The sequence below is a fragment of the Panicum virgatum genome, chromosome 9K (assembly GCF_016808335.1).
Source record: "Panicum virgatum strain AP13 chromosome 9K, P.virgatum_v5, whole genome shotgun sequence".
Taxonomy (NCBI): domain Eukaryota; kingdom Viridiplantae; phylum Streptophyta; class Magnoliopsida; order Poales; family Poaceae; genus Panicum; species Panicum virgatum.
In genome coordinates this window covers 25,638,539-25,657,708 of record NC_053144.1, presented here as the reverse complement: position 1 = coordinate 25,657,708, position 19,170 = coordinate 25,638,539, and the positions used below count along the sequence as shown (strand labels likewise).

General features: G+C 44.0%; 2 protein-coding genes and 1 pseudogene across 2 annotated transcripts; 1 reads left to right on the top strand and 2 right to left on the bottom strand.

The window, feature by feature from the left end:
* The first annotated feature begins 6,221 nt into the window (after positions 1–6,221).
* LOC120647881 lies at positions 6,222–7,120 on the top strand (annotated as a pseudogene).
* Positions 7,121–7,130: 10 nt separating this feature from the next.
* On the bottom strand, positions 7,131–11,643 carry LOC120650991 (BTB/POZ and MATH domain-containing protein 1-like). The gene is made up of 2 exons (XM_039928317.1): positions 9,941–11,643; positions 7,131–7,588 (listed from the first exon to the last, which is right to left on the bottom strand). The coding sequence occupies exon 1, from the start codon at positions 11,373–11,375 to the stop codon at positions 10,584–10,586; it is 792 nt and encodes a 263-aa protein (XP_039784251.1). The 5' UTR covers positions 11,376–11,643; the 3' UTR covers positions 7,131–7,588; positions 9,941–10,583.
* A 5,409-nt stretch (positions 11,644–17,052) lies between these two features.
* Positions 17,053–17,409, bottom strand: LOC120647880 (BTB/POZ and MATH domain-containing protein 1-like). The gene has a single exon (XM_039924696.1). The coding sequence runs from the start codon at positions 17,407–17,409 to the stop codon at positions 17,053–17,055; it is 357 nt and encodes a 118-aa protein (XP_039780630.1).
* Positions 17,410–19,170: the final 1,761 nt, after the last annotated feature.

The window sequence follows — 19,170 nt, the reverse complement described above, 5'->3', positions numbered from 1 at the left end:
GGGGAACTCCAAACTTCACTCTACTTTATGGCGATTACAAACATGCTGCTCAGGTTAACAGCAGTTATATTGTCCAGGAAGAGAGAGATCATGCAGTTCTGTTGACATCGGAGCGATGGAAACCACAAGCTAAATCTAGTAGTCACGAAAACTCTACTAATCGGCCAACTGATTTATAAGAAAGTGCTTCGTTTATTACAGTCATTGGTGAACAGACATAGGTTGACGTAAAGCGGTAAAAGCGTAAGATGATTTCTAATTCTTCTTGCCATCTTCTCCACCAAAGGACAACTGACAAGCATCTTCCTACCTTAAACTTCCAGCAGCACTACATGACCAACGCCATTCAGTAATTTACAGCTTCGAAGCAATCATCATATTTTTAAGACAAGACCATTCCTACTGAACCAGTCCAGCAAGTTGCACCTAGCAGAACCAAAAATAGGTCATTCACTAGCTTCTAGCCTGCTGAACTAAGTAATGTATGTTCAATAAACTGCTTTGAGCCCGAAGTGACTTGATCCAGCATATGATAAATAAAGATCTCTAAGCGAATATTACAGAAATCTAATTGTAGGAAAAATAAACATGGCATGATCAGCAGTTTCATTGGCTCCAGAAAGTTTGTACCATTCTTCTCCATGTTGTTTTATCTTCAATAAGTATTCTACATGCATAGAGGCAAAAACAAAAATCTCGATCTTAAGTGGGATCATTGATTACCACCTAGCCGACATTCAAAAATCGCTCACACATGATGTTCATACAAAATACAGATAGTGAATAAGCTGCAATGTAACTGATGCAAAAGAGTTGGACTAGTTGTAATTGGGACCAACCCAAACACTAATCTATCGTGAATGATATTCCTAACATGCACAAAATAACTACTCTGACACATCAACCTGTAAGATATCTGCTTGAGTTTTCTTTGATTCCAACTTGCACAAACCATGTGTCATAGACATCAGCCAAAAGAAACAGTGAACTGGTATCAACCTATCTAATAACAAGATATGACCTTGATTAACAGGTGGAGAAGCAAAGAACTTAGATCAAAATATGTGAAAAAAGCATATGCTCTGCATCTGGATTAACAACTATGAAGCAGAGATCTAGGTAGGTAACATCTCAAGAAAAAACTAACATTTTCACAAGCAAAGAGGTAAAGCACAAGGTCAGTATTCACCTTTTTGCCAATAAAAGATGAAAGATGTGAGGTCAACCTTTTGCCAGGAAAAGGTGCCAACTAGCAAATTTGCAGTCCATTAACCGTTCTTGCTGATAAATGATAACAGAGCCACCAGTCTCGATTGATGTTACAGTTGTAGAGATAAAATCAGCTAATAAATCAGACTGACTAAGGAGACTACTTTAATCAGCATCTTCTTGTGAACCAGGATTGATGTAGTCTACCCCTGATAGATGCAGTGTAAAAACACACGACCACTATTGCTGAAACTACCTAATGACATAAGTTCACAAGTATCAACAACTACTACCAAAAGTCTAAAACACTTACCAGTATATCACCGGAGCAACTCCTTGATAACAGAGGGACAGCTTGTACTGAGATGCTGGAAGCTGTCACTGGCAACAAGTGCCCTTAGATTTTCCGGTGAGCTGAGAAAATCAAAGCATGCTTTCTTGAGCCCGTGGCAATGGTGCTGCTCGGCTAGTGTCAGTATGGTTGCCACTGAGCTCGCATCAATGTACTTGCACAACTTCTCTTCACATATTAACTTCAGCCTGTCCAAGCCATACCTATCGGCTGCAACAAGCAGATGCTGAGTCATGGCGGCATCATCATTTTCATCTTCAATCATATTTGGAAACAAGTCGGTGTATACCAAAAAAAGGTTTTTTTTGGATATGCGCCATTACAATTTTCCAACTTCTGAGACATGCCAATACAATTCACCTATTTTGAAACTTGCCATTACAATTCTTCACTTCTTTGAACCGTGCCATTTTATACGTATTCGATGCTCTTGGACCCACTCGTAGACCCCACATATTTTCGTATTGCCCAAAATACCCCTGCTGCTTCTCTCCCTTCAACTCACTGACGTGTGGGGCCCACACTTGATCGGTTTTGTTTAGATCAAATTTTCTATCGAGAAATTGTCTTCTTCATTGTAACTGTGACGACAAGTCTTTTTGCTATGAATCAGGGCCCGTTCTTATTCTTTACCACTATGGCGATTAGTCTTTTGTGACCAGATTTTGAACCCTATCTTGTTCGTTGCTTCATATAAATCTGCAATTTTACATTACGAGTTTACCTTTCTTACTTGTGTTCTTCGATTTGCATGCAAGAAAAGCCTTCTTTGCAAGGTCAATCAAGTTGTGCTTGGTTGATAACCAATGGAGCAGTGGTGTAATGGTTGTAGGACTTCAAATCGTGTCTGCTTAGAAGCCGGATCGCCATCGCCAACGTCAAGTCTCTAATAAAATTTACTGTCACACCCTATTTAAAGGACAAAACCGAATGCATATGTATGCCAGGATCAAGTTTCATATATATAGAGACATTATAAGTGAATAATCAGTAATAATATCACAAAAAAGAGAAAATACAACAACTAAAAGACTATTAGAGTTATACAGCTTATCTTGGAAACGGAGGCTCCAAACTTCACAGGCAATCGACTGGGGGTTGCGTACGCCTAGAACTCAGCAACATCTTCAGAAAACTTCATACATCTTCTCCTTCTGAGCAGCAGTAAGCAAGGGTACACTTATGGTTGGTACTCAGCAAGGCGACAAGAAATAACCAAAATATGATTTAATTTCATCTTTAAGTTTAATTAATCATATGAGGGTCCAAGCCGCTCGTGACAATGAGCACGGCTGATATATCAGTTTTACACTCTGCAGAGATTGTACACTTTCACCACAATTCGCGTAAAAATTCTGAAGAACTTTGAACCCAACCACACATGTGCTAGTTAGGCACAATACCACACTTTCGAGGTGTGATTGCATAGGGACGCTACGAGGCCTTTCCAAAGAATACCTATATGTATGTGTTGATACCTACTTTTGCGGTACCTCAGAAGACGCAGCTTCTTTCACCCGCTCCACCACACAAACTCATAACCACCAATCAAAACCACCCCAACACAACATATAGTTCATCTAATTGCTTAGCCAAGACCAGAGCCATATAGTATTGTGGTTGTACGGTTTTCTTGGGTGGTTCTCCATGTTCTAATTAACACATAATATTCTCATAAATAAGCATAGATAGAAGCAGGGGCGAATCCAGCACCGGGTCAGCCGGGGCTAGAGCCCCTCCTACCTGTGCTAGATGCATGGAGCCCCTCCTATAAATTTGTAGCCATTGAAGCTTGAAAGGAATAGTTATAGGTAGAAAATGGAGTGAATAAGCCCCTCCTAATATTTTTTCTAGATCCGCCACTGGATAGAAGGATGGTTAGGGTCACTTGCCTTGCTCCAACAAAAATCAACTCTTACTGCTCTTCAGCTCTTGCTCACTTGGAAACTTGATTCTTCAATCTTCGAACAGCGATTCTTCTACTCGGAGCAATTATTGGGCAATCATACAAAGCAAACAAACAAGTACAACTAAGAACAATACACCAAAACAAAAAAGGCTTTAAAAGAGCGTACTAACGGATAAGGCTCGCTGCTACGATTACAAGAGCGCAAGAAATGCGGAAAACAAAGCTACGCAACAAGAACGGATCGAAACAGATCTAAAACGATGATTCTAAGGGCTAAACAGGGGTTTAGGAATCTAATCGCGATTAACCAAAGGGTTAAGAACTAGAAGAAAAGATTGGAAAGACACAACAAAGTGTGCTCACAGAGTATAGCAAGGTGATAAAGCTATCACACATGTTCCAAGGATCGCGTGAGCGCAAAAATTGATGAAAACGGAGCTAAAACGAAGAAGTTATAGCTAAAACAGAGTTTCAAGGGCTTATTTGTAAGAGTTTTGGAAAGAACAAGGGCTCTGGTTGAAGAAACCGAGGGCTAAAACAAGATTAAACCTAAACTTCGGGGGCTAGCTTGCAAAACTAAGGCTCCTGAGCAGTGGGTACGATTTTAGAAAAGTCCAGGGATTAAAACATAAAAGAAAGGGTTGTTTTGTAAATATTTCTGAACTGGAATGGACCGCGGGTTGGTTTCCACAAAACTGAGGGCTTCTTTGCAAAATGTCCTAGGGTAGACCGGTATGGGGGCTGTTAACTTGGGTCATATTAGATCTGGACCATTGGATCGAGATCCAACGGTAGTCAGCTGGTAGGGCGGCTCGGCGGCGGCGCTAACGACCGGCGGCGAGACTGCGCGGCGGCGGCTCACCGGCGTTGGTCTAAAACAGTCGTCCGAGCTCGGTTTATGCTCGGGGTTGGACGGGGAGCGAGCGGAGGCGACGACGAACTCACCTAGGAGTGCTGCGCAAGCCTAGTTGAGCGGAGCAGGGCGCACGGTGGCGAAAAGCGGCGGCGGTTCGATGGCAAGCAAAACTGCGCTAGGGGGAGTGAGATAGAGGGGAGGAAGGGCCCGGTGAGAATTCTCACCATGACGCGGTGCTCCGGCGGCGGCTTTTGGAGGCGAGGAAGTGACGGAGCAGTGGGACGTGTGCGGCGGCCGAGCTCGAGTGGAGCTCCAATGGCGGCGGCTGAACTAGGGTTTGGGTTTGCGAGGCGGCGGCTGCGAAGAGGGTCAAGAGGGGGGACCGCGACGCTATTTAAAGGGGCGACCGGGGTCCTTGGCGTGCACGCCAAGGCGCACGGGCGGCGGCGCCGAGTCGGACTCCTCTCGAGTCCGTCTTGTGCGGGAGGTGGGGGAAACGCCCGACAGGCGGGCCCCACCTGGCGGTGAGAGAGGAAGGGAGAGGGGAGGGATAGGGGCAGGTGAGGCTGGGCCTGGAAATGGGCCGGTTCCTGGGCTGCGAAGGAGAAAAGAAAGAAAGAAAAAAGGAGAAGGAGAAGGGTTTGGGCTGGGCTGGAAAGAGAGAGGTGTTTCCATTTTGTTCCAACAAGAAGATTCAAATAATTCAAATTTAAATCCAAGAGAATTTAAATTCAAATTGAAACTCACATAATAAAACAATGCAATGCAGCATGAGTGCAAGACAAACAGAACAACCTTATTTAATTTAGAAGACAACCATTATACATTTTCTTCTATACTAAATTCCCTGTGAAGAAAATTAAATGTTGAGAAAATTTTAAAAAATATAGGAAAATTGTTGTTTTATTTTTAATTTTAATCACATCCTGAAATTCAGGGTGTGACATTTACCCCTACTTCTCGGAAGATCGGGCCAGTGCTACATCAAGTGGTATCAAAATTCAGATTAATCGTGCATTCTCAACTTTAAAAATTAAAACAACACTTTTTGTGCCCGAAGAAAGGAGAGAGTAGTTCAGGTGCCTTGACATGATGCATAATAAACCTAAACTAACATTATTCTCCAAAAGAATTAGTTAGCATCGCACGAACAGGAATTAACAGTGCACACAAATTGCCATTATGTCTTTATGGACACTTGGGAAGAGGAAGATGCGGTTCACATGAAGGATGTTCCTAAACTGGTTCTGTATGTGTTTTACTTTGCCACACAATGTCATGGGAATGGAACATTGAACACTATTTGCTATTAACTCATGATAGATACAGGATAATTGGCCTTCAATCCTATTTGCTATGGCTGGTGGACTCACATTGAACCTTGGAGGTATGGTGAGTCAGTATGTGTGTGCATGTGTTGGTCTATCAGTGGCATATGTTATTATGTGTAGCCTGACTGTTGTTCTAGGTAAGCACAAAAATTTATGATGCTTTTATCAGTGCAGAACATTAGCTTGCAATTCACCTCTGTGGATATCAGCTTGATCTCTTCGTACTACCCTGAACTATTTCCTTGATGGGTGGATAAATAGAGCTGAGATTCTTTTCCCTGGGGTGCTGCTGTCCATTCTTCAAATGCCAATGATAAGGAGGAAAAACTACGCATTTCAGGAGGCAGTTTGCGCACCAACAGGTTGGTTTGTGTCCTAACTAGCAACTTCGTAAGAATTATGTCGTGAATGCTAAAAAATACGATTGTTTTCAGGACATACTAGAGCTTGGCGCAAGCATCGCTGACGAAGGTAACGGCATTCTGGTATATTAAGAATTTACAATTGTACCTATCAGACATTAATAATCTTGATGGCTGTTCATCTATTCTGTTGATGGTCACAATGCTTCTTGTCAGTCGAAACGCGGGATGGAACTGGTCGATTAGAGGCGTAAGACGTTCAATCAAGGTTAGCCAAACTATATATGAGAACACTGGATCCTAAAAACATGCTGCAGTGATGGCATGGACTTCATCAATCAATTGTGGTGCAGGTGATAGGCTGCAACAAGTTGCTTTGAATTGGATTGGCTTTCTTCGCTGCCGTATGCTTCTCCATCTTTGCACTGCCATTCAACCTTGCAACCAATGACCAATGACACGTCTTAAAGAAGGGTATGCCTGACCTGGTGATTTACACCTCCCTTTACTTCTCTGTATCTGGTTTTGTGCTGGGGTTCTGTGTGAATGTTTGTTTTTTGTACTGGCCATTTGCTGGTGTGCCAAAATCAACCATCGGAGCATATCTCACTGACTGGAATGGAAGGCATTTGCCCTCCTGGCAGGGTTGCTCTGTGGATTTGCCAACGGATTTCAGTTTATGGGCGAGCAGGCTGCCGGATGTGCTCCAGCTAATGTTGTTCAGGTAGTCTTTTGCAAGCTTCTTGCTGCTTTCGCAATGTGCTAGCTAATTTGTACTTTTTTTACGGTCTTGGTGATTTACATAATGTTATGAACAGGCAGTTCCCCTCGTGAGCACATTTTGGGATGTCATTCATTTCGGTCAGTACCGGAGGTCATAGGCATATCTCTTGCTTGCCAGCATGCTGACCATGTTTGTCATTGCTGTCGGGATACTGTTGGCTTCATCAGGCCACAGGAAAAACACTTGATGCTGGTGTCATTACCCAGAATTCAAATAAGTCCATTGTTCAAATACGCTTTATGTATAAAAGCCAGTTGAATACTTGCATCAAAGCACCTTGTACACTGTCAAGATGTTACTGGGTTTGTATGGTTGAATATTTGTATGTGAGACAAGGAAACATTGTAACATTGAAGCTTATATTATCCATTCCCACAAAATAAGTTAAAACCTTAGGACTTGCTAGGCGTTCACAGGCAATGCTTCCCCAACTTGGGGAGCAATTGAAGACGGACCTGCTCTAATGAACGAAGGCATTATTTTTGTTCTGCTGAGAACAGAAGAGAAGACTCTAAGTTCCAGTGCAGATGGGAGCCACCATCTGTGGAGCCATGGTTGGCGTGCCAAGTATCAGCATCGCTGAAGAATCAACTCCTTTGTGATGGAGTGGCAGCTTGTGCTGTGAGTCGCTGGCCAGAAATGCCCTTCGATCTTCTGGTGATCCCATTGCAGTGGTTCAGTGGTTGCTACCGGACCTACATCAGTGTACTGGCATAATTTCTGTTTGAACTCGGCTGCAACAAGGAGGTGCTGGGCCGTGACTTCTCAATCTTTTCATCATATATCTGGAAACAAGTCGGTTTGAATGATAAATAGGAAGTTTTCTGCTGTTTTTTTTTGCCTAATGATATTGTGCAAAAAAAAACTTAATGCCACTATACCTGGACAATCCTGAGGACATGTTCCGTTTTATCTATGTTATTTCGTTAGAGATTGAGTCTTTTTCTTACCTTTTGTTCTTTCTTTCAGAGAGAAAATAGAGAAATAAGGCAGGAATTTAATTAACTTCCGAAACTAGGGTCTCCTGAAAAGTAGCATTGTTGCTTTAATTAACACTGATGCTGCAATCAGTTCCCAGAGAAGAGTGCTTCATCTACTCATGAATGGCTGGCTAGATATACTATGCGGTCATGTAGACTCAAGGCACTCTGGCCCTGCTTTATGGTGATCACAGACATGGTGCTCGGGTTACCAGCAGTCATCATGGTGATCACGCAGTTCTGTTGACATCTGACCGATGGAAACCACAAGCTAACTCTACAAGTCAGCAAAACTCTACTAATCAGCCAACTGATTTATAAGAAACGAGCTTTAGTTACTACAGTTATTGGTGAAGAACAGACATAGGCTGCCGTAAAAGCATACGACGATTTCTAATTCTTCTTGCCATCTTCTCCACCAAAGGACAGTCATCTTCCTACCTTAAGCTTCCAGCAGTGCTACATGGCCCACGCCATTCAGTAATCTACAGCTTTGAAGCAATCATCATATTTTTAAGGCAATATCATTCCTATTGAGCCAGACAGTCCAGCAAGTTGCACCTGGCAGAACCAAAAATAAGCCATTCCATTGGCTTCTAGCCTGCTGAACTAAAATATGTTCACTAAACTGCTTCGAGCTAGAAGGGACTTGATCCAGCATTTGATAAATAAAGATCTCTAACAGAATACTACAGAAATCTAATTGTAGGAAAAATAAACATGGTATGACCAGCAGTTTCAGTGGTTCCAGAAAGTTTGTACCATTCTTCTCCATGTTGTTTTATCTTCAATAAATAATTATATATTCTACATATTCATACATAGAGGCCAAAAAAAAATCTTGATCTTCAGTGGGATCATTGCTTGCCACCTAACCAACATTAAAAATCACTCACACATGATAGAATGTTAGATGAATGTTCATACAATCCTTTGTCACTTCCGAGGGTTTGGTCTTTGTGAATCAAGACTAGCTGTAACTGGGACCAACCCAAACACTAATCTATCGTCAATGATATTCCTAACATGCACAAAACAACTGCTCTGACACATCAACCTGTAAGATACCTGCTTGAGTTTTCTTTGATTCCAACTTGCACAAAACAACTGCTCTGACATCAGCCAAATGAAACAGTGAACTGGTATCAACCTATCTAATAACAAGATATGCCCTTGATTAACAGGTGGAGAAGCAATGAACTTAGATCAAACTATGTGAAAAAAGCATATACTCTGCATCTGGATTTTAACAAGTATGGAAGCAAAGATCTAGGTAGGTAACATCACAAGAAAAAAACTGACATTTTCACAAGCAAAGAGGTAAAAAACACAAGTTCAGTATTCATCTTTTTGCCAAGAAAAGATGACAGATCCACAAACAACCTTTTGCCAGGAAAAGATGCCAACTAGCGAATTTGCAGTCGATTAACCATTCTTGCTGATAACAGAGCCAGTCTCGATTGACTGATACAGTTGTAGAGATGAATCAGCTAACAAATCACACCGACTAAGGAGATTACTTTAATCAGCATCTTCTTGTGAACCAGGATTGATGTAGTCTACCTCTGACAGATGCAGTGTAGAAACACAAGACCTAACATTGCTAAAACTACCTACCTAAAGACAGAAGTTCACAAGTATCAATCAATAACCACTACTAAAAGTCTAAAACGATTCAGTGTCACCGGAGAAGCAACTCCTTGATGACAGAGGGGCAGCTTGTACTGAGATGCTGGAAGCTGTCACTGGCAACAAGTGCCCTTAAATTTTCCGGAGAGCTGAGAAAATCAAAAGACGCTTTCTTGAGCCCATGGCAATGGTGCTCATGGTTCGTAAGGCGCCGCCTAGGCGTCCGGGCGCCCGCAGGGCACAAGGCGTCCCCTACGCCTTGCCTGGGCACGTATGGCGTCCGCCTTAGGCCCAAGGCGTCGCCTAGGCGTCGGTAGGCGTCCGGTAGGCGTCCGGTTACGATGTGGCGGCCATCATAGACGAGCGCGCACGGGAAATAGATCGGGGCGGGAAGGAAACAGAGGAGGCGGGCGGGAAATCGATTGGGGGGCGGGAAATCGATGGCCAAGTAGAGAAATCGACCGCCCGTTCATCGATTTGGCCATTTGGGGAGAGAGAGAACGAGAGAAGAAAGGGGAACGAGCGCACCTGGAGCTCGCGGAGGCGGCGACTCCTCCGCACGTCCGCCGTCCGCGCGTCCACCGTCCACGGCGCGAGCGCGACTCCTCTGCGCCTTCCGCGTCGCAAGCGCGAATCCTCTGCGCCGTCCTCAGCGCGAGCGCGACCCCGCCCGCCGGCCCTCAGGCTGCGCCGGCCGCCGGCCCGCAGGCTCCTTCGCGAGCTGAACCCATCAGCTTTTGTTGTTGTGTACTACTACTTATTGTCTTATTTTGTGATCTGTATGGTGTATGCTGCTGCCCACAAAGCTCTAAGCTTGTGGACTGATGTGTTGAACTAATTATGCTGCTGTTTATATAATTTTAGTGTCATGTTCATGCATTCATGTTGCTGTCTTGTTGAATTCAGCAGCCTTTTCACTTATTTATTTTGCTGTTGATTTTGCTGATTGGTCATTTTTTGTGTAGCTTGCTGTATGGGAGAAGAGAAGGGGTGGCAAGAGCAATTGGAAATGGGAGAATGGGTGGTACAGCAGTCCAAAAAAGTTATGTATATGCTACTAAATTTTGTTGTCATGCCATGTTCATAGTATGTCTATGGCGTCGCCTCGCCGCGCGCCTAATACGCCTAGGCGTTATGAGGGTGGTAGGTCGCCACAAGTCGCCTTAGCGCCTTATGAACCATGATGGTGCTGCTCGGCTAGTGTCAGTATGGTTGCCACTGAGTCCACATCAATGTACTTGCACAACTTCTCTTCACTTATCAACTTCAGCCTCTCCATGCCGTACCTATCGGCTGCAACAAGCAGATGCTGAGCCATGGTGGCATCATCATCTTCCTCCTCAGTCATATCTGGAAACATGTCGGTGTATATGAAAAACAGCAAGGCCTTGAACACCCGAGGCTTCAAGTCATGTATGTGCACTACACGTCCGTTGTCACTTTCTTTCATCATGCCAAAGAGCTCCGCATTGAAGACCGGCGATCGGGCAGCAAGCATCCACCGGTGCGCTGTGAACATCGTGCCACCCACATTGAACACCACATCGGCGCCCCTTCCGGTCTGGAGGAGATCGGCGAGGTGCTGGTGCATGTCAGACGGGGGAACCTCGACGAAGGACTGGGGGGTGTCCTCTGTGCGGAACTCGTTGATGAGAATTATGTCGCACCGGACAGCAAAAGAATCATTCTTGAGATGCTCCGACCCCTCCAACTCTTCCCTCGTGAGGAACATCGAGTATCCCCAACCTCTGTGGCTGTCGAAGCTGTCCTTTTCGTCCAATTTCACGGGATCCTCCACCACCTCGTCGGCAAAACGGAATTGGTACTGCGCCTTCACTGACTTGGCGACAGTTTCGTCGAGGATAAGATAAATACCAATGTAATCAGCGGTCCCCTTGTCGACGCCGTTGGGGCAATATTTGAGGCGCCAGCGGTGGCCACCTACTGTGAATTGGGTGGACATGATGCACTCACCGGTAGGGAGATTCTTTGTCAGGGAGTAGCCGTCGATCTTGAGGATGTGGTACCCCGCGCGCTGTGCGCGACGATGACGGAGGCGGACCGCGACGGGTTGCCGCCGCCGCCGCCGCCGGCTTTGGAGGACGACATGGCAAGACTGGCGAACAGGGAAACGGTGGCTTCTTGCCCCGGCACGGCTCGATTACGGGGGTCTAGGGTCTTGGTGCTGGGTTTTGCAAGAACAGCGGCGGGATGGGGGAAAAGTGAGGGGGTGAAGGGGACGAAGATCGGAGAGACTCCGGTCTCCCTTTTTGCGTTTTTTTTATTTTTTTTATTTTTTAAAATTATTTTTTACAGAAATATATTTTCATTTTCACAATTTACAGGTTTATACCCCGCCCCCGGGGGCGGCAGGGGGCCTACTGCCCGCCGCCCCCCCTCCGGGCGGTAGGGGCCTAAATGTAATTAAAATTTGTGTTTTATCGCATGGAGGCCCCTACCGCCCAGCAGGGGGCGGCAGGCTCCCCCAATATAAAAGCCGAGGTCCCCCCACACCTGCATTTGCAGCAAACAACATCCATAGAGGGAAAAAGGAGAGACGTGGGGTGAGGGAGGGAGTTGCAACAGCGAAACCCTGCCGGATTTCGCACTTGTGATCTGCAGGTAAGTTACGTACGAATCCATTAATATTATAAAGCAATTTAATTTAATTAATGATATAGTATTAAAATTTAAGTTTATTACAGACTTGTTTCTAAATGAATTATAAATTAAAATAGAATTAAGTTTTGGATAGTGAAATATAGTATTAAACTTGTTTCTAAATATTGTAGCATAAGTCAATGGTTGCCTCCAATTTTGGAGGATTTTCATGGACCGAAGAAAAATCTAGTATAATACTTGAGATCATGACACATCTTGTAATCAGTAAGAAGTTGGATGTATTAGCGGATGGTACGATAGAGATGGTGTTGTCAAAATTAGTTCAGTTTAAAGATTTCACATTGTTTCGAGGTATTACAACGCAAGATGTAAAGGAACACCTGCTAGAACGTCGGAAGATATACATGATGGTGTGTGAACTAGCGAATCATCCTAATGTTATTGGATTCTTACAAAGTAATTGTAAGATATGTATGTGGTCAGAGGTGTATGAGATGCACATTAAGGTAACTCTTATTCAGTTCTAATCCCGTCCGTCATTTGTAATCCATATTTACGAAATAGTAAAATTATTGAGTAATTATATGCTAGGATTACCCCGATGACACGGAGTTGATTAACAAATCGATACCAAATTTCCGTAAATTGGTATGTATCTTCAGTGGAGTTATGCCGCAAACTAGACGAATGAGGTGGAAAAGATTTTCGGGTGATAGTTCTTGGCCTCCGCAAGAACAGATGACCGGAGATTCGTCAAGTTATGCTGCATCACCTCAAGCACCAACTTGTGTTAACTGAGATGATGATATGGATGACTTCATGCCCCCCAAATCATGGCCACCAACACATGATGTTCCTCCCCCTGTACACGAACCTAGAACTAGAAAAGAGAGAAAGGGAAAGGCAAGAGGTTCGTCAAGTAATACTGCACCACCTCAAGCACCAACTTGTGTTAACTGGGATGACGATATGGATGACTTCATGCCCCCAAAATCATGGCCTCCAACACATGATGTTTGTCCCCTTGTACATGAATCTAGAACCAAAAAAGAGAGAAAAGGAAAGTCGAGAGGTTCGTCAAGTCATGCTACACCACCTGTAGCACCACCATCTGTCAACTGGGATGACGACCTAGATGATTTCATGACATGATCTATAACATATGATGTTCATCGGTTTTAGATTGTGATGTAAATTGTGACGGGACGGCAGACCTCATGTACCTTTAATTGCAATATTTATATATTTGCTATGTTTGATTGCAATGATTATATTTATTTATGAATCTTGAACCTCGTGTGGCTCTATAATACACTCCAAGAGAAAACCCTCTGATGTTATGCACCGATTGGGAGATGAAAAAAGAAACTAGACCCCTTTGCATTGAGACTTCTGGGATTCGACACCATGAATTCCTACCAAAAGTTAGAGCTATTTGGGAAGAACAAGTGCTAGCTAAAGATGCAGTGGAGGTGTGGGGCATTAAAAGTCAAGAGAATTAAAAAATTTCTGAAAGGCTGGGGCATGAATTTAAAAGGGCACACTAGGAAATATAGGAGGATTTTGCAGGAAGAACTACTGGAGTTGGAGAGAATGGAGAAGGATCAGATTTTGACAAGGGAGGCTTTAGGGAGAAAACCTTTCATTCAAAAGGAAATGATGAGGCTGCAGGAGGAGGAGGGACTATATTGACATAAAAGATCTAATTTTAGGTGGCTTTTAGAAGGGAATAATAATTCTGAATTCTTTCAAAAGAATGGCCAATGGGAAGAAGAGAAAGAATACTATCTTTAGCATGGAAGGTGAGGGGCAAGAAATAGTGGACACTAATAAAATTCTGGAACATGCAACAAGTTACTACAAAACACTCTTTGGGCCATCTGAAAATAACAAGTTTACGCTTGACCCCAGGGGCTGGGGGGGACCAAGACTGCGTATCTCATGAAGACAACCAGAAGCTAGTTGCTCCATTTAGCCAGGAGGAAATTAAGAAGGTGATTTTCTCCATAGAAAAAAAATACTGCCCAGGGGCATGATCATTTGCCTGTTGAATTTTTCCAAGCTTGTTGGGACATTATAAAGAAAAATTTGAGTACATGTTTACTGAATTACAAAATAATGAGATGAAGATGGAAAGACTCAATTATGGTCTGATCACTCTTTTGCCTAAAGTGAAAGAAGCTAACAGAATTCAACAGTATAGACCTATCTGTCTGTTGAATGTGGTATATAAAATTTTCACCAAGTCCTTGATGCTGAGGTTAGAACCAATAATGGGTAAGATCATTAACAAGTGTCAAATGGGGTTTATCAAAGGCAGGAACATTTTGGATGGTATTATGAGTCTGCATGAGATTCTTCATGATACAAAAGTTAAGAAGAAAGATGGTCTGGTCTTAAAATTATACTTTGAAAAAGCTTATGACAAAATCAGTTGGAAATTCCTGTTTGACTGCTTGAGACAGAGAGGATTTTGTGAGAAATGGTGCCAGTGGATAGAAAAAGTGGTTACTTGTGGGACTCTAAGTGTGAAGGTCAACAATAAGGTGGGGGGTTATTTCAAATGTGGTAAAGGGATTAGGCAGGGGGATCTGTTATCCCCATTTCTGTTTAATATTGCTGTAGACACCCTAGCAAAAATGGTTAATTTGGCTCAAAAAAATGGTCTTATTGAAGGTCTGGTGCCGGAGTTTGTCCCCAAAGGAGTGGCGATATTACAGTACATGGATGATACCATTATTTGTCTGAAGGACACGGGAGAAAATGCTCGGAATATGAAGCTACTCTTATATCTGTATGAAAACATGTCACGGTTAAAAATCAACTTCAATAAAAGTGAAGTGATTATGGTTAGCCAAGACCAACAAAAAACGCTTCATTTTTCAAAAACATTTAATTGTGTGATGTGGGGGGATTGGCCAATCAAATATCTTGGAGTTCCGGTCTCTGGTTCTAGGATCAAGGTGGCTAACTGGCTACCTCTAGATGAGAAGTTGTTAAAAGACTGGATGGATGGAAAGGAGGTGCTCTATCTATAGGAGGGCGACTGACTCTTATTAACTCAAGCTTGAGTCAGCATGTCGTTGTACTTGCTGCCGAAAACCATAATCAAGAGAATGGACAGGACAAGAATTTTTTTTTTTGGCAAGCTGGAGCCTTGAAAAAAAAGTACCACCTTGTCAAATGGTCCAAAAAGAAAAGGGGGCCTAGGAATAGTGGAACTGAGGAGAATGAACCTAAGCCTGCTGTGCAAATGGTGGTGGAAGTTGGAAAGGGTTGAAGGGCTATGGCAAACAATAGTTAGACAGAAATATATGAAGAGGGAATGTGTGTCTCAATTATGGCATAAGAATTCCAACTCACCAGTTTGGAATGACCTGCTAAAAGTAAGGGACATATATATGTGAAGAATAGAGTGATGGTTATTGGAGATGGGTAAGGGACTGACTTTTGGAGGGATGCTTGGTGTGGGATCAACCCACTGAGAAGTAAATTCCTAGATCTGTTCGATATATGTAAAGAGCAAAACATTAAAGTGGCTGAGGTGGCCAGGAGAGGATGGAGACTGACGTTCCGAAGATGGTTGGACGAGCATAGACAAGATCAACTGAGAAAAATGTATGTTTTATTGTCGCCCTTTTCAGCATGTAGGGGAAAGGATACACCAAAGTGGCTGAAAGGGAAAACATGAGCCTTTTCTGTCAAGTCTGTATACAAAACCTTGTGCAGCGGGGAACCAGAAAACCCCATGAAATTCATTTGGCAAGCGAAAATCCCTCTGAAAATCAAAATCTTCATGTGGTTGATTTACAACAATGCAATTCTAACAAAAGATAACCTGGTGAAAAGGAAATGGGTGGGAGATGAGAGATGCTCCTTTTGCTGTGAGCCTGAATCCATCCCACACTTGTTGTTCGAGTGCGCCATGTCCAAGTATGTATGGAGTCTAGTAGCCACTGTCGTGGGGGGCCTTTGCCGCCCCATCTCGCTTGATCAATTCTGGTGTTGGATCAAATTACACCTCCCTGTGGGAGAAAAATATTTCATGATTGGGTTGCGGCGATCTGCTGGAGCCTTTGGATAGCAAGAAATGGCGTGTGTTTTGAAAATAAAATGGTCCGATCTCCTACAAAGTTCATATGCTCAACCAGCTCGCTCCTTTCTTATTGGGCAGGGCTACAGAAAGAAGGCGACCGGGAGCTGTTGGAGAAAGGAGCGGAAGTCCTCAAGAACACAGCGCTACACTTCCACCCTCAAGACGGGAGGGGGGCTGTCAACATGATGCTCCTGCAACAAGGATGCTCAAGCAAACCTGGAGGCGTAAACATGTTGAGGCGTGGTGCCGTGGTCTATCTACTTTTTCGTCTGTCTATGAGAAGCTGAGAGCTTCCTTTTGTAGTCGATTTAATTCCTGCTTAACTCGGTGTTGAGGATACATGATGTTGGCCCTTTGCGTCAATCCTTGCACTACCTTTTCGTTGTTTCCTTTAGAACTCTCTTAAACGGGCGGTCGAACCTGAGCACTATTGTAATTTCGTTACGATTAAGTAATGAAATTCGGGGGACACCAATGGTGGAAAAAAAATCTTGTTAAAAATAGATGGAGGCAGACAATACTCATCTTTTTGGCAAGAAAATATTAGGGACCCGCATACAACCATTTTGCCGGAAAAAGATGTCGACTGCCAAATTTGAAGCCTATTAACCATTCTGGCTGATAACAAAGTTTTTTTTTTTTTGAGTGGAAGCTGATAACAAAGTCATTACTACAAATTGCTAGAGTTCTAGAGACGCAATGAAAACTAACATAGAACACAGAGACAACTAAGACTGCTCTAACATCTTCTCGGGAGCATGCATGGATTGCGATGTGGATGGTCTACGGTGGCAGCTGATCGAAGCGTAGAAAATTGAAACTACAATAACTGAACTGCTGCTACCTGTGATGATTAGCTAGTCCCCAAACGAACTATAAGCAACCACTGCTAATAAGTAGTATCAGTATCACTGGAGAATGATCAACTCCTTTGTGATAGAGGGGCAGCTTGTGCTGAGATGCTCAAAGCCTTCACTCTCCACAAACGCCCTTCGATTTTCAGCCTTTCAGGAGAGCTCAGAAAACAGAAGCACGCCTTCTTGAGCCCGTGGCAGTGGTGCTGCTCGGCCAGCGCCAGTATGGTTGCTACCGAGCCGACATCAATGTACTGGCACAGTTTCTCCTCGCACATCAGCTTGAGCCTCTCCATGCTGTACCTATCAGCCGCAACGAGCAGATGCTGGGCCATGACATCTTCCCCATCTTCTTTCGTCATGTCAGGAAACGAGTCGGTGTACACGAAAAAACAGAAAAGCGCCCTGAACACCTGAGCCTCCATGTCAAGTATGCCAGAAACGCCGTTCTGGACGGATGAAGACCTCGGCGTGGTCGGTGACGACGTCGCTGCATCGCGTGCGGGGAGGATGCAACAAACGGCGAGTAGGGCAGGCAGCAGAAGGATTTCGCCGGGATGTGCGTGATTGGAAAGAAGCAATCACGTACTAGGAATGGGAGGCAGGAAAGAACGTTATGGCCCTGTGCTAATAGGAATTGAAAGAATAACAACATCGAGATGCTAATTCCCGTGCATGAAAGAAAAGGCAAGAAGCGAGGTGGAAGGAAAATAAATTACGGATTGCAGCATTCGCGCTGGGGCAGAGATAGAAGGGAAAGGACAAGATCAGGGGGAGCTCGGTGGGCATAGGAACGGTGGAAGAAAAGTGGCACAAGGATTTAAAAATTTGGAAGCTGAGAGATCGTAATTTGGAAGGCGAGCTCGAGCTTTACGTGGGTGACAGGGGTGAAATTTGGAAAGCCTCCCAAATAGCTGAATTATTTTCTAAAGTGTTGTTTTTACCCGCTCATCAAAACTGTTATGAAGAAATAGATTAGTGATCAATTTCTGTAAATACTTAATAATGATGTCACTAGGTAGTTACTAGTCATGAAGGAGCCATCGAATTGCTTGCTTAATAAGAGTTTAGGCCGTGTTTGGATGGCCCCTGAAAAAATTTTCATGAAATTTTTTTGGTGCTTTGACCATTGATTAGAGGTATTAAATAAATTCTAATTATCAAACCACCTCCACAACTATGGTACTGTAGCAGTTATTATACCTAATGAGGCATTTGACCGTACGATTAGGGGATGATTAGGCTCGGTTACTGTAACATCACTGTAGCCAATCATGATGAAACTTGGCTCATTAGATTCGTCTCGAAAAGTTACACCCATCCATAAAAAGGTATCGCAAATAAACTTCGTTTAGTACTTTATACATACATTCGTCTTTTTTTGAAAAAAAATTCACGGTGTCATCCAAACATGACCTTAATAAGAGTCATCCTTGAGATGCTCCGATAGATCTCTCCAAGTCTTCCCTCCATAACGTGATGCACCCCGCAACATACTGGCTTTGGAAGTCGTCCGTTTCGTCCAGTTCCACGGGAAGGCCTGGGAGAGACAAATATAGCAGCTAGCACCGGGCCACCAGCAATGGTAATGGTTGATCTGTATTGTCAATTCGTCATCGTCCCATCGATGGATACGTGGCTTGCTTGCATTGTACTACGCTGACTCGCTGAGAGTGACAGAGCTGAGCACTCGTTTGGGATCCAGCACGCCAGCAGAGAGCCGGGGGCCGTGGCCGAGACGTTCACGTTCTAGCCCAAACTGGAAACCGGAGCGCTTCCGTCAACCTTCCCACCTGCTGCAGCTAGCTATCAAGTCGATCATCGATAGTCTTCGTCGGGTCCATCACGACGCGCACAAACACCACCGTAGCAGCTGTGTGAATCTGACTGTGACTGTGACCGTCCTTGTAGCTCGGTCCGTGCTTACCATCCTTCAGGTGCTTTTTGCTGGCTGTTGATTCTGTGCTGGAGCCGGTCGCAGCTCGCAAGTCGCAAATAATGGCGCACTAAAAAAGTCAGCCGGTCAGCACTGCAGTGAGGAACTGAGGATAATGGAGAGACGGTCCATTGCAATCCCACAGCTCCCCCTTCTCTAGATCTGTAGCACTCCTGTCTTCCAATCTCTGCTGCTATATTTCTGCCCTCCGATCGACCTCCACAAGTTCTTTGTTGGCCTCTCTCGCTCG